The sequence below is a fragment of the Monodelphis domestica genome, chromosome 2, assembly GCF_027887165.1.
Source record: "Monodelphis domestica isolate mMonDom1 chromosome 2, mMonDom1.pri, whole genome shotgun sequence".
NCBI lineage: Eukaryota > Metazoa > Chordata > Mammalia > Didelphimorphia > Didelphidae > Monodelphis > Monodelphis domestica.
Window position 1 is genome coordinate 55,530,267 of NC_077228.1, and position 26,806 is coordinate 55,557,072.

General features: G+C 38.7%; 1 protein-coding gene across 11 annotated transcripts in view; it reads left to right on the top strand.

Annotated features, from left to right (window-relative positions):
- Window positions 1-26,806, top strand: part of C2H1orf226 (chromosome 2 C1orf226 homolog) — a 420,186-nt gene that overhangs the window by 242,423 nt on the left and 150,957 nt on the right. For 2 of the 11 annotated variants that reach the window (XM_056815452.1, XM_056815453.1), the window contains exon 2: window positions 24,431-24,482. The exons of 7 other annotated variants lie outside the window; for them this stretch is intronic. In XM_056815452.1, coding sequence (XP_056671430.1) covers window positions 24,431-24,482 — 52 coding nt within the window. Of the gene's footprint in view, window positions 1-24,430; window positions 24,483-26,543; window positions 26,646-26,806 lie in introns of those variants that run through there. 2 more of the 11 variants (XM_007480661.2, XM_056815456.1) reach the window with 1 other exon arrangement.

Consider the following 26,806-nt stretch of genomic DNA (forward strand, 5'->3'; position numbering starts at 1 on the left):
TGCCTTCTAGCTCCATGATTTTACCTCTCTGAGTCAGTTACTTTACTTTTCCCAATCTCAATTTCATCATCTATAAAATTGGAATGATAATGTCTAAAATACCCAACTTACTAAATTGCTAAATATTTTAGTATTTAAACTATACTTTTCCCCCAGAGCTATATAAATATTAGTTATTCTTGTTACTCCTATGTTTAGAGGATGACAAGAATAAAAGGAATAATATAGAGTAGTAGTTCTCAAACTTTTTGGTTTCAGGATCAATTTTGGATTCTCAAAAATTAATGAAGACCTCAAAGAGCTTTTGTTTGTATATTTTATATAGTTATCTATAAATATTCAACAAATTAGAACCTAAAAGTTTTGCATTGTGTTGACTTCTCAGATTCCATGAATGGATCTGAAGTTCTCCAATCCTTAGACCATATACTTTGAGACCCACTGGGGAAAATGTTTAATAAATGCTTGTTGAAAATGACTAATATGGAAAAATGTTTTTTTGTGATTACATGTGTAACATTTATATCAGATTGCTTTACCATTTCAGGAAGGGTAGAAAGGGAGGGAGGAGAAGTCAGAAGAAGGGAGAGAATATGTAACTCAAAACTTAAAACAAATGAATGTTAAAAAATTGTTTTTACCTATAATAGGGAAAAAAAGAAAAATATGGTTAAAAAATTAAATGCTTGTTATCTTGACTTCTTTCCAAATGAAAATTTAGACCAGGTTACATCATTTCAAGATCTTGTACCCAGAACCAGCAGTAAGTGATCAGGACAGAATCCAGATAGAAGGATGTGCTTATAGAGAGAGAGATTCAGGCAAAGCAGTGAAGTAGGAAAAGTTTGTTTGCCAGCCTCCAGTGACTCTTTATCAGAAGAAAGCCTTAGGAAATGGTCCAGATTGAAGATGATTATTGGGTAAATGCATACACATCTAGCTGGGTCTCTGGGATCATGGAGGTTAATTAATAAGTGTCTGGGCCTTCCCAAAATAGCCAACAAGTCCTCATGGGTCACCTGGTGAAGGAATTCATTTTGAGACGGTTCTGCTTGTTTGGGCTGCAGATCATCGTGTGTTCATTTCTTCCTCAGGGCGTTTAATTACAGTGGACATTTGCTAGAAATGTGATGTCCATGGTGTTTTTTTTTTTTTTTAACTAGTCTTCCATGGCCCATCTGAAGTTATAGTTTTTGTACCTATCTTCTCCCATCTCCCTAGTAACTTCATCTTTTCTGATTCCAACAGGGATAATCAGGAAACTGATTTCAGAATATAACCATGTGGCATGGAGTTGGATAGGTGTCAAAATTGAGTCCCCAAAAGATTTACTTTAGTTTCCCAGGGTAACCCCAACCGTTTGAGATGGAAATCTGACTCATAATAGTTTTCTTATTATGTGGCACTTTTTGGTTCACAAAGTGCTTTTCTCTGTGAGACAGGTGGATCAAGTCTTATCATTGCTATTTTGTAAATGATGAAACTGTGCATCAGAAAGGTTAAGAGAGTTGGCCAAGATGGCATAGATTGTAGGAGATTGCACTTGAACCTATCTATGTCTGGTCTGCAGTAATAATAGCTAGTGAAACAGTGGATAAGGGTTCTAGAGTCAGGAAGACTCATCTTCCTGAGTTCAAATCTGGCTCAGAAACTTCGTAACTATGTGACCCTGGCTAAGTCACTTAACCTGTTTGCCTCAGTTTCCTCATCTATAAAAATCTAGAGAAGGAAATGGCAAACCACATCTATAGTATTGCCCAGAAAACTCCAAATGGGTTCATGAAGATTTAGATACAACTGAATAACAACAAACAACAGCATTTGCACTCTAGGTCTGGCACTCTGTTGCATTTTTAGAATGCTTTAAAGTTTGCAAAATGGTTGCAAATACCTTATTTGATCATTACAATAACCCAGGCAGGAAGGTATTATTACTATTCCCATTTTAGAGATGTGGGAACTGGGGCATGCACAGGTTAAGTGATTTGCCTAAAAATTTGAAATTGAGACTTCCCAACTCCAGGATCAGGGCTCTGTCCATTGTGCTACCCAGCTGCCTCCTACATTGTGTTACCCTTTGCCTTTAAAGATGGTACTGATGGATTACAGTGAGTCATTATTCTCTTATCCTGTCTCCCATGTCATTTTCAAAACAGCAGGCCAGGGAAGGATGGGCTGCCAGATTTGGAGGCAGAATATAACTTATGAACATGGAACAGAAAAGACTTAGCAGGCTCATTTTGGGTTCGTCATGGCCCCGTGATGTTGGCTTCATGAACAGCATGTCTCGTGGGCCACACTTAGAATTGGAATATAAAAAACACATTTCACTTTCTATGACTTAAGTTGGAAGAGGAGAAAATAAGGTAAATGAGACTAAACCTAGTCATTTCAGGGAGGTAGGTAGTACCCGACTTCACTCATGTCTATGACCAACCTCGTCAATGACTCGAGTGAGACCTGGAAATGCCCCCTGAGTTACGGGAATATGGCGGTCCCATGGAAGAAGGATGAGGCTTGTTCTGCTTGGCCCCAGAGAGCAGAACTAAGAACAATGCTTGGAAGTGGCTGAGAGTCAAATTTTGGTCTGATGTCAGAACAGACTTCCTAATAGTTAATTAGAGTCATTTAAATGTGGAATGAGCCTTGGAAAGGAGTGATTTTATGCTACCTGGAAGTTCTTCAAGTAAAATTCTGGGTAATGTTTGCAGTGTGTAGGTTGCAGACACCTGTGGAAGACCTGAGTTCAAATATAGCCTCAGATCTTCACTAGTTGTGTGACTCTGGGCATGTCACTTAATCTCTTTGACTCAGTTTTCTCATCTCTAAAATTGGAATATTGGAAGGGACAGCTAGGTGGTATAGTGGATAGAAAAAATTAGGCCTGGAGTTAGGAGGTCCTGGGTTCAAATTTGGCCTTAGATACTTCCTAGCTAGGTGACCCTGGACAAGTCACTTGACCCCAAATGCCTACCCCTTACCACTCTTCTGCTTTGGAACCAATACATACTATTGATTCTAAGACAGAAGGTAAGAGTTTTCTGCTTTTTTTAAAAACTAGGGATAATAATAATGACTACATCATTGGATGGTTGTGAGAGTCCATGAGACAATAATTGTAAAGTTCTCAACATAGTGTCTGACATGTAGAAAGCACTATGTATGTATAATTTATTAACTTTTATAATGTATTTTTATTATATTATTAATTTTATCAATTAATTTGTTGTTATTAATGCTATGATATAATATTATATGAATAATAATTAATATTATTCTATATTATTAAATTATTAAGTTCCTTGCATTCACTTTGGTTTCTGGCATTGGTAGGATTTAGTCATCAGGGTTTTTTTTTTCCCCTTTTAAATGGTGGCTCTAGGATAGATCACAGGACTACAAAGTAGAGATCTTGGAGACCATCTAATTCAACTTCCTCATTTTTCCTGTTAGAGCAGCTGAGGTACAATAAGGTCAGACAACTTGCCTAAGATCCCAGAAGTTGTAAGCAGCGGAGGCAGGATTTGAGTCTGGGTTGCCCAAGCCAGATGCCCTACTCTTTCTTCTTATCCTTCTCTAATTCCTTCAGGGACTGGGGAAGACATTCTCATTCCATCTTCCTTCTGTCCGTGGACATTCTCTACCTACCAGTTAGTACCCTGCTGACTCTTCCCTCATCTTCTTTTCCTCTTGAGCTCTATATTTTGGCAACACAAGCTTACACAAATGGGCCCTGAGGCTGCCAGAGGGTTGTCTCTTCTCTTGACAGTACAGTGATTTGGTTCCTCCGCAAGACTGAGCCTACTCATTTATCACGGACTTCCAGGAAGGCTTTAGGCTCTCCTATGCCTGTCAGGTCTGACAATACGAAAATCTCCCAGTTTCCTCCCCTATTCAGATAAGCAATAAATGTGAATGGTGGGATAGGGGCCAAAGACCCTTAGATACTTCGCATCCAAGGATAGCTGGAGCCCTATATGCTCAGCACATCGGAAGTCCCACAACATGGAAGACCTTCAAAGCCTTCCTGTTGGCCCAAGGTGTCACCACTGTGAGAGAGGTGGCATCCTCCTGTATTCTTGTATTTCCCAGGATGCCCCACTCCCTCTTTATTCTCCACTAGACCCCTGCTTAGCAATGCTGAAGTCAAAAGGCCCCTCAAAGGTTTCTGGAAGCTGATTCACACCCATAGTCTAGCTGTCTTGTCAGATCTGCTGGATGCCATTGGTTGGGAGGAATAAATCTCGGTCTGGTTTTACAAAGGACTCTTGCAGAAAGGAACAGTCTCGACAGTTGCTCAAACGCTATCAATTACTGCCCCTGTCAAGGTTCTGTTTTCCACAGGAGCTTGTCCCCAGGGTCCGCTAGATGGTGAGACCTGCCACATTGAATGTGTTTGCCTCTTATGTCGACACTGACAGTCTCGTGAGCGATCGATGTGCCCAGATGTGAAGAGAAGAGCCGCAGAACCAATTCATTCAACAAATAGTTAATACCGACTTTGTGTGGCTCAATGGATAGAGTAATAATAGCCTTGGAATCAGGAAGACCTGGTCAAACTCCCCTAGCAGACGGTCTTTAGTTGTGTGACCAGGAGCAAGACCTTTCAGCCTTAGTTTCCTCTTCTGTAAAATGGTGATTAAAAACTAGCACCTGGCTCTTAAGGTTGCTATGAGGATCATAGAATTATAGTCTGGAAAGGACGTGAAGACGAGGGAGTCCAAATCTCACATTTTTACTTGAGGAAACTGAGACTCATATTGAGTGACTTGTCAAAGATTTGAACCCATTTCCTTTGACTCTGACAGACCCAATACTTTGTAAACCATAAAATTCTTCATAAATGTGAGTTTATTATTATAGACACTTAGCTCTGTACCATGAGATGGGAGCATAATAAGGCCCAACCTTTAAAGAGTTTATTATCTATTTGGTAGAGTGATAAGGCTTGTCCAGAGACTTAAAGACTAAATAGCCATGTAGGGTTTAGGAAACAGTTCAAATGACTCCCCACAATAAAGAATTAAATAGCAAATGAGCAGTATAAATGAGTGCTAGAAGTTTGAGGGCAGAATAAGAGTGGTGAGCGAAGGCCTTATGGATAAAATGGCAAGTTAAATGGATTTTGAAGGATTTGGACAGATTGAGATGATCTGCTGAGTAAAGTAATGGATCTGGGAATCCACATGGATACTTTAGGGTCATTTAATAGCTCTGTCAAGAGCTGAGGACTCATGGAAAGGGGAGAATAATAGGGGAATAAGTTTGTAAATAGATTGGGGTTCACGTTGTTTTATTAGCAACTTATGCTGAGATTAGTGAATTTCAGAGACTCTCATTTCATCACTTTGCATTTGCTTCTTTTACCATCTCTTGGCTTCACAAGTTTCATATTTATAACCCCTGGGATCGGTGATGCTTTATCTTCAATATTTTCAAACTTCCAGAAAAGCTGAAGAAGAGATGAGAAAATGTATTCCTTCTTTTTATTGAAAAGGTGATGAACGATGGGTATGGAATGATACATATACTAACAGATATGATCAATCTGTTTGGTTTTGGTGAACCTGAAAAAAAAGTCTGCTACAAAAAAGGCTAGCTCCTTTAGTAGGAAGGGAGGGAACTATATCAGGAAATGAATGTAATATAAAATTTAAAATATCAGTGAAATTTAAAAAACAAAAAAGGACCAAGAGCATCCCCTACTTCTGGTATTCTTGGTTTTGTCAAAGATATCTTTATTCACCTTAGCCATTCCTTTGAGATTTTATAGACTTTGAGTATGTCAGCTCTAAAGCCTTTGTCTTTCCTGATAGAAAATTCTTAATCTCTATTCTCTCTCTCTCTCTCTCTCTCTCTCTCTCTCTCTCTCTCTCTCTCTCTCTCTCTCTCTCTCTCTCTCTCTCTCTCTCTCTCTCTCTCTCTCTCTCCTTATAAGTCAATTCTTCGAGCCTCTCCAGAACTGTCCACCATTTAATTTTGTTCTTTTCTTAATTTTCTTCCCATCTCTTATGTCTTTCTTAAGATTCAGAGGACTTAAACCTTCAAGGACTCTTAGGAGTCATTTTGTCCAACCATGTCATAGAACCATTGATTCAGAGCTAAAAAAGACTTCAGAGGCAGCTAATCTAATTTCTTTATTTTACAGATGACTAAATTGAGACTCAGGGAAGTTAAATGACTTTTGTCCATATTCACACATGTCCGGAGTCTTTATAAATGAAGAAACAGAGACAATCCAATAACATAATTTTACAGATGATGAAATTGATATCCAGAGAGATTTAGTGACTGACTTAGCCAACCCAGAAACTAAGTGAAAAAATCAGAACTCTAGAGTGGATTTGGATTCAAATCCCATGGGTGCCACTAACTGAATGACCTTATTGCATCTCATTTCATCTCCAGGGTCCTCTGGGGTCCACTTGTAAAATAAGAAGGTTAAACTAGATGACCCAGGGGTCTCAAATTCAGTGCTTCTCCTACCCCATTCCTTCTTTAGAGCTTTGAGCCCTATCTTTCTCTCTGAGATGTAAATTACTCCTAGCTTAAAGGTCAAGAGTATTTCCACTTGAACAAGGGGTATCTCTTGACTTTTTCTTCTCTTACCCTCTCTCCGCAAGTCCAATCAGTTGTCACCTTCATGACATTTCTCAGCACTGTCTTCTCCTTCACCCATAGTACCCCCCCCTTGTTTTTGTCCTAATCATTTATCCAGAGCTAATGTAATAGTTCCAAATTGGACCCTTTGCTTCCAGGCTCTTTCCTCTTTAATGCACTGTAGTGCAATTTCTGTCTCTTTCTCTGTCTCTGTTCCAGGCAGGCTAGAATAGTTTTCCTAAATCACTAGTCTGGCCCTATAACTTCTTAAAAACTTATACTGGTGGCCCACTCCCTGTAAGATAGAACACGAACACCCCAGCCTCATGTTTTCCACAATCTGTTTAATAATAATTATAGTAATAATACATATGTTTTGTTCTCTCTAAGGGGTCAACTTCTACAAGAAGCCTTTCCCAGGTTCCCTTGACTCTAGTGCCTTCCTTCTTTCAAGTATCTCTAATTTATTGTGCATATGTGTGCATGTATGTATGTATTATCTCTCTCCCATTAGATTATGAGCTCCCTGGGAGCAGCTAGATAGCTGGTTTGGTGGATTAAAAACTAGACTTAGAGACCAGAGGCTCTGGGTTCAAATATGATCTCAGACAGTTCTTAAGTATGTTATCCTGGGCAAATCACTTAACCCACATTGCCTAGCCCTTACTGTTCTGCCTTGGAACCATATACATAGTATTGATTCTAAGAGGGAAGGTAAAAATTAAAAAAAAAAAGATCTTAAGCTCCTCTTTTGACTATTAAAAAAAAAAGTCCTGGCTAATGCAAATACCAACAACATGGAAATGGGTTCGAATCAAGAACACATGTGATACCCAGTGGAATCATGTGTCGGCTATGGGAGAGGTGGGGGGGGAGGAAAAGAAAATGATCTTTGTTTCCAATGAATAATATTTGGAAATGACCAAATAAAATAATGTTTAAAAAAAAAAAGTCCCTAGTGCAAACAGCAGGTACTACTGACTGATTTTTTTCCTGGAATTTGGCAATACATTTCCCATCTCCATGCATTTGCATATGTCTGGAACACAGTTCTTCCTCATATCTGACTGGGTGCATTTGTCTTTCTTCAAAGACACAGTTCAGGGGCTGCTTGCTAGCTGACATCCCCCAAGTGTGCTACAACCCACTCTGCCTTGTTGCTAGTGTTTTTTCCCTCCTCACATTATCTAATACTTGTTTATGTAGATGTTGTATTTTTCCAAACATTGTAAGTTTGAAGGAAAACACTAGTTCATTTGTTCTCCCCAGCATCTTTCATGGAAAAAACACTTTATTCTTGAAGACATGAAGCATCTTGCCTTCCCACTCACCTCAAATGGTGCCACATGATGGGTAACCTCCTGCATCAGAGCGCCGACTCTAAGTGGGAAAAGATGAGTTTTATGCCAGAAGTTGTTTCCTGTTGAGTGGCATTTATGATGTTGCTTTGTCTTCTCTGTTTTGTTATGGATACTGCTGACCTGCCACTTGCTTGGATGGAATTATATTGATTCATTCCCTTTATCTTCCTTGGGACCCAAGGCCAACATTATCGAGAGGCCAGATGGCTGAATAGCAACTTACAGAACAGGATAGAGTTCACTGTTCCACCCAGGGAAGGCTCAAATCCCATTACAACTGTGCTATAGCTTCTTGTCTTAACTAGCCAGTCAGGGCATCACTCTGAAACTGAGATGATACTAGGGATATTGAGAGCTTTAGTTAGAAATTTCTTCCTGTTCCCCAAAGTTACTTAGGGAGGTATTGAAGGAAATATAAAGGGGAAGTTAAAAGTAACAGGAACACAAGCATTTATTGAGCACCTGTGATGTGCTAGGCACTGTGCTAAAAAATGCTTTATGAATATCTCATTTGATCCAACAACCCTGGGAGAGAAGTACCATTATTATCCCATTTTAGAGTTGAGGAAACTGAGACAGAAAGAAATTAAGTGCCTTGCCCATGATCACACAGCTAGTGCCTAAGGCTAGATGTGAACTCAAGTCTTCCTGACTATACATTGTGTTACCCAGAAGCCTATAAAACCCAGAAAGATTTAGTAGAGTCAGATATTGCAAGTGCCAGATTATTGAGCAGCCATGGACACTTGATATACTGAAATTCTTGTTGTTTACTGGCTATGCTGTCAGTTAGGCTGGGGAACATCAAGTCGAACATCCAATTACTTTCACACAAAATGCCAATAAATATTTATTTAAGGTCTATGTGTTAAGAAAGGTGCAAAGATTGAATAAGATATTGCTCCTGTCTTCATAGAAGTACTTGAAATCTAATAGGGAAATTTGGCACATGCTCAAATAACTATGGGAAGAGACTGGACTGAATTTGACAAGCTGAAGAGAGTCAGCCATTCACCTTGATGAAAAAGGAGAAGTTAATGCCAGCCATTCCAATAAATTCCAGTTGGCACACCTATGATTATGGGGCTCCATGATTACAAAATTCCTCCAAATGACTCTCCCTGGTCCGTATCCCAAAGCTGATGGAGCCACTTGAAATAGGACTTGAAACAAGGAAAAATTCCCTAATTGGTTTCAAAAAGGAAGTTGTGAAGTGATTGTGAAAGAAAGTTGTTTAATCTATACATAGCTGGGTTAAACAAGAGGAAACTCCCACAGTCTGTCCCTCTGTCTTTTTTTTTTTAAAACCCTTACCTTATGTCTTGGAGTCAATACTGTGTATTGGCTCCAACGCAGAAGATAGGTACGGGATAGGCAATGGGGGTCAAGTGACTTGCCCAGGGTCACACAGCTAGGAAGTGGCTGAGGCCAGATTTGAACCCAGGACCTCCTGTCTCTAGGCCTGGCTCTCAGTCCACTGAGCTACCCAGTTGCCCTCTTGTTCCTCTGTCTTTCCTTAACCCCAGTTGGAAAACACCACTTTTCTACCTTTGTCCTTTCCTACACTGATGAGGCAAAATGATATAACTTTAGTCAATTGTTCATTCACATAGTTTTTTTTTTAATACCTATCTTTTGTCTTAGTGTCAGTTGTAAGATAGAAGAGTGGCAAAGGCTGGACAATCCAGTTGAAGTGACTTGCCCAGGGTGACACAGCTAGGAATATTCATTATAGTTTTAGCTCTTCAGGTAGTCTGTAAGAACAGAGGGCAGAAGTAGTATCTGTCTAACACAGAGTTTTATCCATACCACATGATGGTGTGCTTTAAAGACCAATGTCTTGACTTGGCTCACATCTAAAATATATGTCACGAATGAATCGTTATTTATTTTTTTAGCAACACTTTTGGAATCTGAGTTTTTAAGGACAATATGCAATATCTCTCCCCTCCCCAACAAATTATTTTGTCACAGGGTGTGTGATGATCTGTTGAGAGTTTTTCATGAAAACCAGGGCTTTAAGTGCCCATCATAAAACAGTGATTTACTAGACTAGTAAGAAAAATAGTTGTAAAAACATAATACAAGGGTTGGCACCAACTGATGTTGCACCAAGGATGGCATATAGGTCAGTTTTCCATAGTAGAGGAGCAGGATGGTCATCACTGTCTTCCTGGCTTTTCTGACAATCTTTGCTTGCTAAAGGAATTTCACAACCACTTTCCATCCCAATAATCCAGGCAGGTCAAAAAAGCAGGACTTAGCAACTTTTTGAAAGGTTGCTTGCCCAACTGACCCAACCACCAATTAGTCAGTCTACATCCAATTATTAAGTGCCTACTATATGCAAGGAGCTGTACTAAAAATGGTGGTGTTGCTATTCAGTCATGTGTGACTTTTGAGGACCTCATTTGGGGTTTTCTTGTCAAAGATATTGGAGTGCCATTTCCTTCTCCAGCATATTTTACGGATGAGGAAATGAAGACCATCAGAATTACAAAACCAGTGTTGTGTCTGAGATTGGATTTGAACTCAGGTCTTTCTGACACTAACTCCAAATCATTGCTGAACTGTGCTATGTCATTCCTCATATAGTAAAGTATGTATGTTTGTGATTCTGGTAAGACATAGGCTCCAAGGTACCCATATCATTCTTGTGTTAGATTAAGTTTCTGGGCAGGTCACCCAGTGAACCTAGAGAAAATGTTGTTTTTTATTGTCAATTTGCCACCTAGAAAAGTATTTTCTAGACTTGTAAATTGTCTTTTGATTGCAAACCTTTCAGAGAATACACCACTTTCTCCACATGCAAAGTAGACCGTTTTCTAATCTGGCTGTTGTAGTCCTCTTGAAAGTTTCATTATAAACATCACACTCATACTTTCTTCTGCATAACTCATTTTGTGACTGGAAGATTATTTTTCATTTGTGGTTTTTTTCTAACTTTAAAATACATTTAGAAATTCTTCTTCCATGAATTACACTTCACAAATATGGCGTCATGATTCAGGACTTACATGACTAAGCCTTGGTCTTTACATCTTCCTCTGGAGAAGGATAAACACCTACAAGGTTCTTCTTTTGGATGATTAAACTAGATTTTCCAGAAGAGAACTTGGGATCAAATCTCAGCACTATCTGTGTAAACTTGGGCACAAAGTACTTAATTTTCTTGGACCTTAGTTTCCTCATCTGAAACATGAGTTTTAGAATGGGTGATTTCTAAAGCCCTAAAGTTATGATCCAACTTAGTATTTTATGTTGTTGGACAGTACCTAAAGCAATATGGTAGAGTGGGAAGGACAACTAGTTGGCACAGTGGACAAAGTGCCCAACTGATTGGTGACTAGGTGAGGGGCAAACAGCCTTCTAAAAATTTGGTAAGGACTATTTTGATCATTGGTATGGAGAGTGTCTATGAAATTCTTTTAGTTTGGAGTCAGAAAGACTCATCTCCCTAAGTTCAAATCTGAACTCGGACACTTATTGATAGTATGACCCTACACAAGTCACTTAACCCTGTTTACATTAGTTCCTCATCTTTAAAATGAGCTGGAAAATAAATTGCAAACCACTCTAGTGTCTTTCTTTGCTAAGAAAACCCCAAATGGAGTCATGAAGATCTGGACATGACTGAAATGATAGAACAACAAAAAATATAGTGGAGAAAGCCCTAGATTTGGAGTCAGAGGCAAAGTGTTTAAATACTAGCTTTGGCACCTATCTGCTAGGTGAAAGTATGAGGCAGAAGTAGATAACTGATGAAAAGCTTCAAAGCTGTCTTTGAATATGCCCTATTTTGAGCAGGAAGTACAAATAATCTAGGGAAGATTAGAGGAGGAGAAGCTATTGTGTTTCTTGACTGGCTACATTTCTCTCCACTTATTTCTAATATTTGAATAGAGATGTCCAGATTATGTGAGCTGTTCTTCCCAAAATACCAAGGCCCCCTCCAGAAAACCATTGCACAACACTCTGCAGTTTCCATTTATACTCTTGGGAGTTTATCCTCTTTCAAAATCCCCTCTGGTTCCTTCTCCCTTTGAAATGTAGTGAGGTGGTTACTATGGTAACAATGATGTCAGTGGTATGAATGGAGCTGAGCAACCTCCATGAGTACTATATATCAAGGCAAGTGATGGATCTCAACTTTAGCTCTGAAGTTGGCAATGGGGATCCATTGTCAGCAGCTTAAAATTTATACCAGGAAGAAAGAGATTTGTGGGATGCTTCTTTTTGGCTGAAATGACAAGCATGACTATTTGTGTAGATGTGTGGTGGTCAGCAAGGCACTCACCACCTTATTGTGATAGGATTATAAGACTTTACATCAGTTGATCTTGGGGTTTGGAGGGTGAGAGAGAGGAGGAATATGCAACCTATGAGTCCAAATCACTTCCCTCCTTGGAAGGGTTAAGAGAATGGTGTATTGGAAAGATTAATAGTCTAGGAGTCAAGTGTCCTGGACTCTGGTCTTAATTCTTCCACTAACTAGCTTTGAGCCCCTGGACAAGTCACTGAACCTGTCTGGACTTGGGACCCCAGATCTGTAAAATAAAAGTGTCAGACTAAATGATCTCTTCAGCTCTCAGCCATTGTCCATGTCCATCCTTTTCTGAAATATGAATACATAATGGAAGAAATAATATCGGTTGAATTCATCAAATGAAATAATAATATCTATGAAGAGGGGAGATAAGCTAGGTGGCTCATTAGATAGAGAGCCAGGTCTGGAGGTGGCAGATCCTAGGTTCAAATCTGGCCTTAGATACATTCTTGGCTGTGCGACCCTGGGCAAGTCACTTAACCTCATTTGCCTAGCCTGTACTGCTCTAACTTAATATTGATTCTAAGACAAAAAGTTAGAGTTTAAAAAAAAAACTATCTGTGCAGTGCTTTGCATGTAATTTTTGATATCTATTGCCTTTAGAAAGCCTACACATATCAATGTATTCCTCCCATCTCCCCTTTCAGATTTACAAATTGGCTAACTGAGGCTGGGAGACAGTAAGAGATTTGCCCAAGGTTGCACAGCATTTGAACTCAAGTCTTCCTGACTCCAAGCCTGACAGTCTATCAGCAGCCTTGATTTCATTTTGCAAAACTTAAAGCTCTGCATAAATGTGAGATATTTTAATTTTGGGGAAAAATATTTCTTGAGAAAGCCTTGAAGAGGGTGACCTACGTGTGAATTTTCGAGGAAGTTCCATAAAGCCTCTATTCATTTTAAGTTTAGACTAAAGAAGGAGACATCTGCTAAGGGGAAGCCCAATTTAATTCACAGGTGCCAATAGAAGTAATAGGGCAGCAGCCCAGAAGTTTTCCCAGATAGCTATCCAGGCCAAATCCCATGGCAATGAATACTGTCAAAGAGAAGATTCCATTCTAAAAGAGAAAATAAAGTCCATCTTTTCGAAAACCAATGTTTTTTCTGTAGTGGAGAAAGCCTTTTTTCTTAGGAATGCCTACTCTATAATTGCAATTGAGCATTGGTTTAACAGTATGAGACGAGAGAATTAACCAGTTTAAGATGACCGTGTGTGTTTGTTCATTAAATGTAGGGCATTTTACTGATGTGACAATTGTTCTGAGTGGACAGTTGGATAATTTCCTGTCGGCACAGCCATGTTTCACTGCTCCTATATCGAGTCAGCAAATCACCAATATTGGTACCCTTGTTTATATGCAATATCACTGCTCAGTACTGTGGAGCAATTGAATTTAAGGAAAGCTTACTGAATGCCTACTGTATGCTTGGCGCTGGCCTTGCTGGTGGGGATAATCTACTGAGACAACAATTCCTGTCCTAAAGTGTAATCATAGGGATTGGGAAAGGATAGAACAAGGACATTAAGTATGATACTAGTAGATACCAGGAAGAATGTGGTAGGGACCAAGAAGTGCTCTTAAAAGTTGAGGAAAGGGGGCAGCTGGGTACCTCAGTGGACTGAGAGCTAGATTCCAATCTGGCCTCAGACACTAACTAGCTAGGTGACCCTGGGCAAGTCACTTAACCCCCATTGCCCAACCCTTGCCATTCTTCTGCCTTAGAACCAATACATATTGTTGATTCTAAAGTGGAAGGTAAGGGTTTAAAAAAAATGGAAAAGCTTGATTTCATCTAGGGGTTCAAGGAAGGCTTCATTGGAAGCTGTGACATCTGAGCCTCAGTCTTGAAGAGAAAAATTCCAGAAGGTTGTCACATGGGGCACTCAAAGACCTTACCTGCTAGTTAGGGAGAAAAAAAATTAAATATGTAAAAAGTTAAATAAAAATATTAGGAATAAATTTGCCATCAGGTGATTTATACCAAACCATAATAAGCTCATTTCTCAGACATCTCATTCCCCACTCGCTGCTCGGCTGCCCTCATTTGGAATTTGACTTCTCTGGCTATAATCATTGTGGACTTCTTTTATTCCAACATGTCTCTTGCCTCTTGCCTGGGGGTCTCTCCTTCACCACCCCCTTGCTAGCCATCTTTTGCATGTTGTTGTCCTCCATCAGATTATAAACTCCTTGGGGGCAGGGTCTATCTTCTCCTCTTTGTATCCCCAGAGCCTAGCACATTGTAAGTATTTGACTTGGCTATTGATAGCACTCATGGCATGAGTCTTCTTGATCATGGTTATAAAACTAAAAAATTTTAGAGGGATGGCAGGTGAGTTTCCTTAACATTGTCAGGCTCCCCCATTGGTCCTTTTGGTCCTGGGCGCTCTCTTTCATTCCAGAAACTTACATGCATTCCCTCTTACTACCTTCATATTAAAGGAAAAGTCAGGCATTCTGTCTAAGAAATGAACAGTCTCCATATTGGATTTCAGGTTGTCAGTATAATCAAATGATAATTCTGTTCCTTGCCAGGTACTGAGGATACAAAGAAAAAAACTGAGCCTCTGCCCTCAAGAAGCTTCTATTCTGTTGGGGAAGACAATATAGTATAGATGTTTAAATGAAAACAAAATATATTCAAAGTAAATGCAAAGTAATTTAGAGGAAATGGTCCTGTGCTTGAGGGAAGTCCCTCTGGGACCAGGAAATAGTTCTCTGCCTCTGTGACCCTCTCCATTTAGAGAGCTCTCTTCCTCTTTCACTCCTCTCCCTGGCTTGCTCCTGACTCTCTGGGCTTCTCCACCATGCCCCACTGTGGATAACTTCCCACATATCCTTCTCTCAATGGACCTCTGGAAGGGAGTGCTATTTGAACTAAGCCTTGAAGTAAGATAGAGGTTCCAAGTGGGGCTTGTATGTTTTCAGCTGCCTTCTTAAGGATTTACCTATGAATTTTTGCTCATAACATCTCAAAAGCACAAAGCGCTTTCCTCTGGAGATGCTCGCCCTAAATGCTGATTTGTTTACCAAGAACCTGAGAGGCAAGGAGGGGGAGGTACATGCATTAGTCACACTTTGCTAGTAGGCCCAAATGGGCCATGACCTCTATGGAGGTCTGGGATCATGTCTTCTCTAATCTTCGTCTTTTCCTCCAGTGTTTGTCTAATGCCATGTTCCCAACACAGCAGTCATTTAATGAATATTTGTTGAGTTCATAGGAAAACCGACTGCAGGTGTGAATTATAACAATCATTTGAATTTTTTTTAATGCTCTTTGAAAATGCACAGAGATACTGTGCATTGCAGATTGCTTAATTACAGAAAGCAAAGCTGGAAAATCACAGGCAGGGGAGAACTGGAAAAAATCATTTAATCCATTGGTGCTTCCAGATAAGCTCATGGGTAAATGATCCCAAATAAGTATAGACTTACCCTATATTGAGAAGTTTCCCTGGATTGAAAGACCACCACTTTTGCATGCCACTGTGTAAAAGATCCTTCACTGCAAGGAAATCTCTCTTGCTGCAATTTCTCAATTTCCTCTTTTGTCTCCAGTGGACATGGAAAGCAGCTGGCTCAATTTCAAAGGAATTAATCTGAATAGTCAGCCATGTGTGCTTTGAGAGGAAGGGGGTAAGGATGAAGGAAACGATGACAGAGGAAGGTGTATTTGTTGACTAGAATTTGTGACGGCATCTCCCTTATAAAAAGATACCTACAGGCAGTGTGGGCTATGTAAAGATGCCAGGGGCTGGGTGGCAAAAGCTTTACATACTAGTTCTGCCACTTTCATTAACTTGGAAAGTTGGCTAAGAAGTTGCCTGAGTTGTGGATATGGATATGGACACTGTTTCACTTGGATTTTGTAGTCTATTTAATGGTTTGGGGATCTTAGGACAATTTACCCATCTATTCTTCCAATGAACTGTTTGCCGAAACAGGACAATGGAAGAGGCAGGTACAACTTATGGGCCATCTTCTACGAGAAACTATTCCCAACCCTTTAATTTGTTAATGTTCTTTATTCTTCTTTTTGGAAAGAGTATGAGAATGGTTGAGTGGGGGGAGTTGGATTTGGAATTAGGAAAAATTGAATTCAAATCCTGCCCCAAATACTTTCTAGCTGAGTGACATTCTTAGTTAATTTTTTAATCACACCTACCTCACAGAGTTGGGGTAAAGATCAAGTGAAATAACATGTAAAGCACTTGGCAAATTTTAAAGTACTATATAAATGCTAGCTAGTATTATTGATGCCATTATTAATAATAATCAGAAGCATTGGGTTCAAATCCTGCCTCTGTTTATTATCTTTTGAATATCTTTGGGAAATTCACATAAGCTGTCTGGACTATAGTTCTGCATATCCAAAATAATGGGAAATGACTTATCCAAGATTACACTGATATTAAGTGGCAAAGTTGGGATTCAAAATGTGGTCCTCTGACTCCAGATTCTATGCCTTTTCCACTATGTCATGCATTAAATAATCTCCTATTTTCCACTCTGTAAAACATCCACATGGAAAGTGGCATGGCAAGTCCCTTCCAGTTCAAAATCTATGATCTTATCATCATAATCTATCTATCTATCTATCTATCATCTATCAATCTATCTATCTATCTATCTATCTATCTATCTATCTATCTATCTATCTATCTATCATCTGTCTATCTATCCATCTGTCTGTCTATGAATTTTATCCTTTTAGTACAAGAGCAAAGACTACTTTCATCTTTCTTTGTTTGCCTCTAAATGCCTTGTCTACATTAAGATCTTGTTGCTTTTTGGGTTGCCCTAGGTTACAATGCAAATATGAGGTGTTATTTTATGCAAAAACATGGAGGTAGGCAGGGGATGGGATGTTGTGTATGAGGATGGTAGGACATGTGGTTGAGGATTGACATGAAATCAAATTTGGAGTGAGGATTGAGCCCTGCAATGAAGGACTTTAAATGACAAATAGAGGAGAGATTGTATTTTATTTTAGAATAATAGGGAGCCAGTGAAAGTAGTGAACAGGAGATTGAAGTGGTCCTTCCTCAGTTTTAGAATGGGTTAGGAAACACAGTAGTAGCAGGACCAATATTTGTGAAAGGTGAGAATAGCAGACTAAAGGGGATTGTGCTAATCCATTTACATGTGGCCCTTCCAAATGGCAAAGTATCACTCTTCCATCTTGCCCACCCACCACATTAATGTCACAGCTGTGAACACCACAGCCTTTTCTTCTGAGAGCTACAGATTTCTGACTCTGTGACCTGACACCTAGTAAGTAGTCTCCCAATAAACATCAGTTGCTTGATTGTTTGAACAGATGAAAACAATTTATATTTCATCATGTACGTTGCTGGTGGGAAGGTTACTTTTTGGAGACTGAGCATGAAGACACTTATTCACTTGATTACAGCATAAGATGGTAGAAGAAACAAATCTGAAGTGAAAGGACCTGGGTTTGAATTTTAGATCTGCCTCTTCATATCAATGTGTCCAAGAGGACTAGAACCTCTTGTGCCCCAGTTTCTTTTTCTATAAAAGTATTAAATTGGAAAAATTTTAAGAGTTTTAAGCTAGAGTATATGAACTTGTTTATTTAAACATTTTTAATATTATATTTTAATCTAATTTATTTCCTTTGTATATTTTATGCATTTTAAATATATAAAATCTATGTATATGACATATACATATAATATTTTATGCATTTAAAAATGAGAAGGGACCCATAGACTTCAGCAGCCAACCAAATGCATCCAGGACACACACAAAAAACGTTAAGACTTCGTGGACTGGAGAGATGATCCAAAGTTCTTTCCAACTTTAAATCTGTAATCCTGTTTCAGAAAAGTGATTGCATTTTAGAATTCTACTGAGCAATTAGATCAGGTCCCAGTGTATAAAAGCTTCTCTAGGTTTTTTTTTTTCTTTCTCTGTAGCAGCAACATAATAATAAAAAAAAAAGTCTCCCTATAGTTTCAGCCTGACCCTCTTATTTGTCTATGGCAAACAGGTCAGACAAATATAAATAAGCTATATTGGCCTGCAGCAGGTCATTCTCTTGTGAGACTGATGCCCCAGCCAGGGAAGAGCAATTTTGTGTAGTGTGCCAAGAGGAAATGAAAACCAACAGCTGGAACTAAGTACAGGACCTGCCCCAGTGAGGCCATCACCAGCACGGCTTGTTTTTCAGGAGACTTTTAATTAAGTCTTCCCTTCTAACCTGTCAAAGCAGAAGGATGCTGGTGTAGAACTGTCTCCTTACTCAGAGTTGGAGGTGGGTTCTGTACTGCCATTCTGGTTTTAGGATTTCCCCTGGGGGACCAGCTTGGGTAGGAGCAAACCAATTTGCATATGCCCATCCAAAATTGTCCATGTAGGTCATTTTCAAGTGAGCTGGTCAATATTTTTTTCCCCATGGCTTGCCATTGCCAAAGAATTTATCACCCCTGTCTTTGGAAGATTTATGAGCGAATGTCACATGGATCTCTGAGGATGTGAAGGCTCTACCCACAGGGCTGATATCCCAGGCCCATCAGAGAATCAATGTAAACATCGTTCCCCGGAAGGTTGTTAGGTCTTGATTTCTCTCTTCTCTGCTCCTTCTTCTACCCATCATCAATCTTCCTTCAATCAGTGCCATGGCTTCAAGCAATCTGAATCCAAAGTTCACTTTAGGGACATGGTCTGTGAGAGAAAGACACCACCAAGAAGGATTTCGACCTGAAAATACATCAGATAAAGTAACTAGATAATAGGGGATGGTGTTCAAATTTACTTACAAGTAGCTGTGAATTGGTAGTCATCTAGATATAGAATAATTGGATCAGTAGAAGGAGTTTCCTTATCTGGGAGGTCCCTGGGCCAATGAAGTCCCTTGCCTACTTAGATGATAGCTAGGGTCTACCTTCCAATTATGGAAGACTGTAGAAGAGTTGGCTGCAATGGAGAGGGTGTCTGATCTGGCTGAGGCTGGTCAGAGTTCCTTGGTAGAGCAGAGAGAAGGCTAGCATGAGAAAAGTACCAGATCTTGAGTCTTGGACACTTGAGTTAGAATCCTAGTTCTCTCACCATGGCTTCCCTGACCACACAAGTAATTTTAATATTCAAGCTTTGATTTATGGTGATTGTATCTAGAGATATTTACTATATCAGAAATTAAAACTGATATAATTAAAATAGTTATTAATTCTTTTAAAATAGCAGTAAGCCTGTTTCATGTTCATCAAAATAATATATATTTTAAATTTTATTTTATTTTCTTATTTTTAAAACAAATTTCCACATAAGTTTTCTGGGGTTATATGACCCAGATGGTCTCCATTCCTTCTTCCTTTCCCCATCCCCCAGAGTTGGCAAGCAATTTGTTTTAAAAATAAGAAAATAAAATAAAATTTAAAATATATATTATTTTGATGAACATGAAACAGGCTTACTGCTATTTTAAAAGAATTAATAACTATTTTAATTATATCAGTTTTAATTTCTGATATAGTAAATATCTCACGGTAAAACATAAGAAACAAAATATTTTTAAGAAAAATAACTATTTTCTAAAACAAAGACAGTTAATGAGAAGAGTGGTGTTGTCTTATTTATTTGGGCAGATCTCTTTAATGTCTGGCTTAATAGAAGAGAAGTAGATTCCTATATCAGCTTATGCATTCTATTAGTTGGGATATGTTTTGGTTGAAATAGATGAAGGAAAAAAACAGGTAGATGGCAAAGTGGATAGAGCCCCAATCTTGTAGTCAAGAGACTCAGTGGATAGAGAGCCAGGCCCAGAAATGGGAATTCCTAAGTTCAAGTCAGCCCTTAGAAACTTCCTTGCTGTGTGACCCTGGGCAAGTCATTTCATCCTGTTTGCCTCAGTTTCTCCATTGTAAAATGAGTTAGAGAAGGAAATAGGGAACTACTCTAGTATCTCTAACAAAAAAGCCCTCCAAATGCAGTCACAAAGAGTTAGACACAACTTTAAAATGACTGAAATATGAAGAAAATATAGTTAAAAGGGAGGAATATTTTAATAGACAAATAAGGTCTTAGTATTATTATGGAAATAATATCAATTCTAAGACAGAAGGTAAAGATTTAAAATAAAAAAAATTGAATTTTATTGATAACTTTTGGTTTTTAAATCGCCTAAATTTCCTCCCACAAAACCCCTACCCTAACTCCTCCCAGAGGACCACCCCTTATTACCAAGATTAAAAAAAATTTTTTTTAAACCCTTACCTTCCATCTTGGAGTCAATACTGTGTTTTGGCTCCAAGGCAGAAGAGTAGTAAGGGCTAGGCAATGGGGGTCAAGTGACTTGCCCAGGGTCACACAGCCAGGAAGTGGCTGAGGCCAGGTTTGAACCTAGGACCTCCAATCCTAGTTCTCAATCCACTGAGCTACCCAGCTGCCCCCGATTTAAATTTTTTTAAAAAACCAATCCAGCAAAATGTCAAAAAACTGATGTCATATGCTAACTTCCATACTTGTGGACTGCTCCATTTCTGCAAAGGAGTAGGATGAAGTGCTTTCTCATCTCTTTTCCCTGCTTGTTCTTCAAAATTTCACATTCATTTTGTTGTGATGGGTCTTTCTGTTAACATTGTTGTAGATACTTTTTATAGTTTTCCTGAATCTCCTTAGTTCACTTTGTATCAATTCATAGAATTCTTTCTAAGATTTTTTGTATTCATCATATTCATCACATTTTTAAAGAAACACTTAGCTTCTTAGAATCAATACTAAGTATCAGTTCCAAAGCAGAAGAGTGGTAAGGGCTGGGCAATTGGAATTCCATGACGTGACCCAAATCACACAAGTAGGAAGTGTCTGAGGCCAGATTTGAACCCAGGAATCCCTCATCTCTGGGCCTGGCTGTCTATTTACTGAGTCACCTAGCTGCCCCATATTAACTAAAAAATAAATCTCCCATTACTTTCATATACTGTAATTTGTTTAGCCATCTATTTTGTTTCTATTTCTGATGGCCCCTTTATTAAGCAGAAATATTCTTAAGAACAAACAAGGGGGAATGAGTCAGAACATGTGCCTCTAGCACAGGCACTTAAATGTGGAGACTGAGAAACATCATGGCCTTTCCTCTTCTGATTTTGTCACAAGGGTGGTCCACTCTACTGGTTAACCATTACACATGAGCAGTTCTCAGGCTCTGTTTATGAGGACAGGAATCAACAATAATGATTATTTCATGATGCTTGATAAATGGGGATGGGTTGTTATGAGACCAGGAAGAAAATAAAATATTGAGAAAAAAATATAAAACCTCTATAAATAGGAAACGGGATTTATTTTGCTGAGACTATAATCTGGAAACCAGCAGCTTGTCTAAATCTTCCTGGACCCCCCCTGTAAGTCAACACAATTTCCCAAGCATATATTAAGTCCCTGTTGTAAGGAAGGTGTTATGGATAAAAAAGATAATTCATAATATATAGATAGTATTTGTACAGCACTTAAGGTTTATACCTTTTTATCTATGTTATTTCATTTGAATAATGTAACCCTGAGTGGGAGGTCTTACTCTATTTACAGATGAGGAAACTGAGGCTGAAAGAGGTTGGGTAACTTGTTCAAGGTCATATGGCTGGAAAGTGTAAGAGAAAGCATTTGATCTCAGCTGACTCCAAATCATTCACTCTGCTGCCTTTCTGACTCCCAAAGGCAAAGCAAACAACCTAGCCCTTTCCTAAAGGAGTCGGCATACTACTGAAAGGACCTGCTGGATCAGAGAATTAGAGGTTTAGATCTAGGAGTGCCCTTAAAGATCAATTAGGCTAAGCCTCTCATTTTATAAGTGAGCAGGCTGAATCGCATAGTTTGTCACTTGCCCAAGCTCATCATCAAGTAGGCATTGAGGAGCAGAGCTGAGATTTGATCCCAATTCTTTGAACTCTGAATCCAGGACTCATTTCCCTATGCTACCATGAATGATCGAGCAGCTGGGGTGAGTCACTACAGTGAATTCTGGCTCTTGGGGATCCCAAGCCTCATGAGAACTGTTTAAGCAGCATGGACTTATGGACTTCAAGAAGTGGCTAAGAAGCTGTTGAAGAGTCTGCTGCCTGAGTCATCAATATCTCAGGATGTTGTCAGGCCATCCTCTGCTAAGCATTGGGGGTTCCACATTAGGCAGATGAAAATTCAGTTCCCGTGGTTACTGAGAATGCCAGGTGTTATTAGCCTCTGTATCATTTACCCAATTCCCATGATTTCAATTCTCCAAGCTCTTCAGTTCCTTTCCAAAACTGGACTCATTTGCTGGATCCCTGCTAAGTAGGTTCATTGCAGAAATATTTGCACTGTGGAATCTTAAGAGTCCTGGATCTAGAGCTGGAAGAGAGCTGAGAGGTCAGACCTCTAGAGTAGCCCTTTCATTTTCAGATGGGGAAACTGAGGCCCTAAGAAACTAAATAAATTGCTTAGATAAAACATAATATCTAGCCTCAAGAAGGCCTGGATCCAAATTCTATGTCAGATATTTATTATCTGGGTATCCCTGGAAAAGTCATATAACCTCTGTCTGCATTACTTTCCTCATCTGTACCAAAGGAGAAAATAGTAACTACCTTACAGTTTTCAAAGGAGATATGGCATTAGACATTAACTAGCTGTGTGACCCAGGGCAAGTCACTTAACCCTGTTTGCCTAACCCTTACTCTTCTGTTTTAGAGTTGTTACTAGGGCAGAAAGTAAGGGTTTAAAAAAAAAAAAAGATCAAATGAGGTAATATTTGTAAAGCACTTAACAGCACAATGCCAGGCACACCATGGGTGCTTAATAAATGCTTGTTTCTTCTTTTTCCTCTTCAAATCACATTGAGTTTGGAAACTTCCATTTTCCATGGAGCTAATTTTAATCTTTTTTTTTTTTTACTAGCAAAAAACAATCTATGTGTCTTTTGAAGGGAAGACTTGATCGCAAATGCCCAGCCCCAAATTAAATGCCACCATTTATATCTGCTTCTATTTTGAAAAGATGAGTTTAAGAGAGGAAGAGACATAAATGGGTTATTTCCATCTCTCACCTTTTCCCCATCTCTTTGAAAAGTCAATTTTAGGAAGAAAAAAAAGAAGCAATTATTTATATTTTTGGAAAGCGGGTTTTGGTATTCACATTTATTTTTTAAAAAGCAATGCTAATTTCTAAGACCTGATCTGAATGTAATTGGAGGCAACTTAGCATCTTCCTGCTCAAAGGAGTTTGAAGTTGAATGATCTCCTAGATCTCATTTTAGCTTAGAGAAAAATAGCCTGCTTTCTGGCATTATCATTCTGTGACAGTAAATTGTTAAAATGACATGTTATTTTGGTGCTTAATCATATGCTTCCATGTTATGCAACTAGTTCATATGTGTGTGTGTTATTTTTCCAATGAGTTTTAGGTTCCTTTGAGGCAGACCCTGTTCCAAAAATATCCCTCTTATTGTCTGTAGTGTCAGACCTAATAATACTTAATATTATTAAGTATAAATAAAAACAATACTCATAGTGGCAAAGACAATTTTTACCTGGATTGGCCCTTAGAGACCATCTTATCCAACATTTTCATTGCATAAATTGAGCTTATTTAGTGTCCTCAATAAAGATGTGTTTCTGTGTGTCTAACATACTTCCGGGATACAGATACCCAGTGAATGATACTCCTCCTCCCCACAGTAGTGACCCAGACTCTCTCAGATTACACATGAGCTTTGGTGAGTCTTTCCTACAAAGCCAGACAGGCTTTGAATATTTTGAATATTTGAATATTTAATCTCTTGTCTCAGGACCTGTCTAGCTAAATCTTGAGATGTTTGCTGTTGGGTTTTCCAAGCCAAGGAACACAATTTCTCGATATGGAGTTGTTGTCATCGGGATCAATGACAAACTTCCCAAAGAGAGAAAATTACTGTCCTTCTAGGTATTGAATGATGTGACTTTGACTTCCCATGCTTTGCACTTCAGTGGACCATGATTTAAAACAGCTTGAAGTTGGGCAACAAGTTGGATGCGAGCCCATGGTACCTGCCATTAGTAGAAGCAATAAGCTTACATATATGGAGTGGTGTTGTGAGATTCAAAGGACATGTAATTCTTCCTTGACTCCTTCCTGCCAGTGAAATAGTTTCTGTCTTTACTTTCTAGGACCATTACTGCTTCCCTTCACTTTGTTCCTTCCCTGGGGAAAATACAAAAGGTATCCTTTACTGTATAGACTACTGTTCCACCCACCCCTGATGAGGAGAAAGTCTCTGGATAGAAGAACTGAACCTGCGGTTTCCCAACTAAAATGAACATATTTAAATCATGAATCCTTAGAGCTCTTGGGCCTCCTCTTCTACTGGTAATGACTATGGAACCTGATCTGGAAGCTGGGTGGTAGACAGCCCTGAAATCAGGAAGACTCAACTTATTGAGTTCAAATTTGGCCTCAGATATTTGCTAGTTATATGACCTTAGGCAAACTACTTCCCCCTGTTTGTCTCAGTTCTTCATCTGTAAAATTAGCTGAGAAGGAAATGACAAACTACTTCAATATCTTTGCCAAGAAAACACCCAGTTTTTTTATATTCATCTCTCCTATAACGTGATCAATATGGAAATATGTTTTGCATATCATATTATAACCCATCTTAAATTGCTTGCAGCCTCAGGGAAGGGAGAAAAGAGGGAAGGAGGAAAAGAATGTTTAACTTAGAATTTTAGAAAAAAATTGAAAAATTATCTTTACATATAATTGTGAAAAATAAAATATTGAGCAGTAGGAAAAAAAAAACACCTCCAAATGTTTTTTATAGACACCTCTCCTACAACATGACCAATATGGAAATATGTTTTGCATATCACATTATAACCTATATTAAATTGCTTACAGTCTTAGGTAGGGGGGAAAGAAGGGAGGAAAGGAAAGAATTTGTAATAGCATTTAGAACTTTAGAAAAATTGTCTTCATGTGTAGTTGGGAAAAAATAAAATATCGAACCCCAAAATGGGATCACAAAGAATCAGATATAACTGAATAAAAACAACAAAATGGAAATTGGCCAAATGCATCAAGATCACATCAAGACCACAACAACAGTAGAGAGATATTGATGTGAGAAGATGTTCTAGCTTGATTAGGAGTAATAAGGATGCACATATAATATCGACCTTCATACTCCCATAGCAAATAGTCAAGGAGCCTTTCCCCTTGAAGTGTGCCTCCTCAGAAATCCCTTTCCAGGAGTTGAAGAATGGAAACGTGAAACATTTAATTTTCTGTTTTATGACCAGGGCTTTTAACCTGGGGTCTGGGAACCCGATTGCTTTATTTTGTTGCACATTGTTTTGTTAACTGAATTTCAGTGTAATGGGATTTCTTTGTCATCTTGTATATTTTGTATTATACATTTAGAAATAGTATTTTGAAGAAGGGGCTTTGGGTTTTAGGAGATAGTCTTTGGGATTCCTGACACAGGATAGGTAAAAATGCCTGCTTAGGAAGTCAGGGGATGAATGGGAAAGAATAGAATCTTCAGGAATATTTATTTTCCCAGAGATGATTAGGTTGTTTTCATTTTATTGTTTCAGGACAGCAAACCATTTACACGATTTCCTTAATCTTATACTCTTCTGAAGCGACATCTAATGTTATCTGTATCATCTTACAGACTGCGGAGAAGGATCCGAGAGAGAATTCTCCTTTACCCCAACAGCTAGTTATCTGTTTGGGTCCAAAGCAGAAAAGACTTCTAACATATCAGGCTATATCTTTGGAAGTAGAAAGATTGGCTTTCACTTTCTACAGCTGTGAGTTTTACAGATAGCTTAGCACAGAATATTAAGAAGTGTATATGCTTTTATATCTTGCCCTTATGTCAAATGAGTCTATGTTCTCATCTTGTTGGACAGGACAAATAGGAGAAAGCAAAAGGCTCCTTTGATACTATTCATCATACTGAATATTTCTTCCATATCTTTCCGCTGCACCCAGACTTCCTCTGAACTCTTGATAAACCGCCATTACTTCTATTTACTCTGGATGGCTATGTAGAGAAAAATGAATAGTGGGCCAATAATAAGTGAAAGGGCTGCCTGGGCATGATTGTGGAAAGAAACTCTAATTTCACTGAAATCTCTTCCTTCTTTATTTGCTTTCAAAACATGATTAGTATTTCATTAGCACATCCCACGCAAACCAAGGAATGTGGATGTGATATTGTTGTGTGACATGTATACCCACGTCTTTGTTTTTGAAGAATTAAAACAATATTTCATTTTTGTTTAGTAGACCTACTGTGGGCCTTTTTATCTGTTAGACCTGATAGGTGATTACCAAAGAATCAAGCTACAATGACCCCCAAGGGGCAATGTAGAGGTAAGTGGTGAGCTTCTATCAATTGTAGCACATTACTAAATGACTTTTGCCCAACCTCATGGAGCTAATAATAGCTCAGTGGTAGAATAAGATACTAACAGCAGAATATGTAATAGTTAAAACTACAAACTAAGGCCATGAGTGAATTATGGAACTGGCTA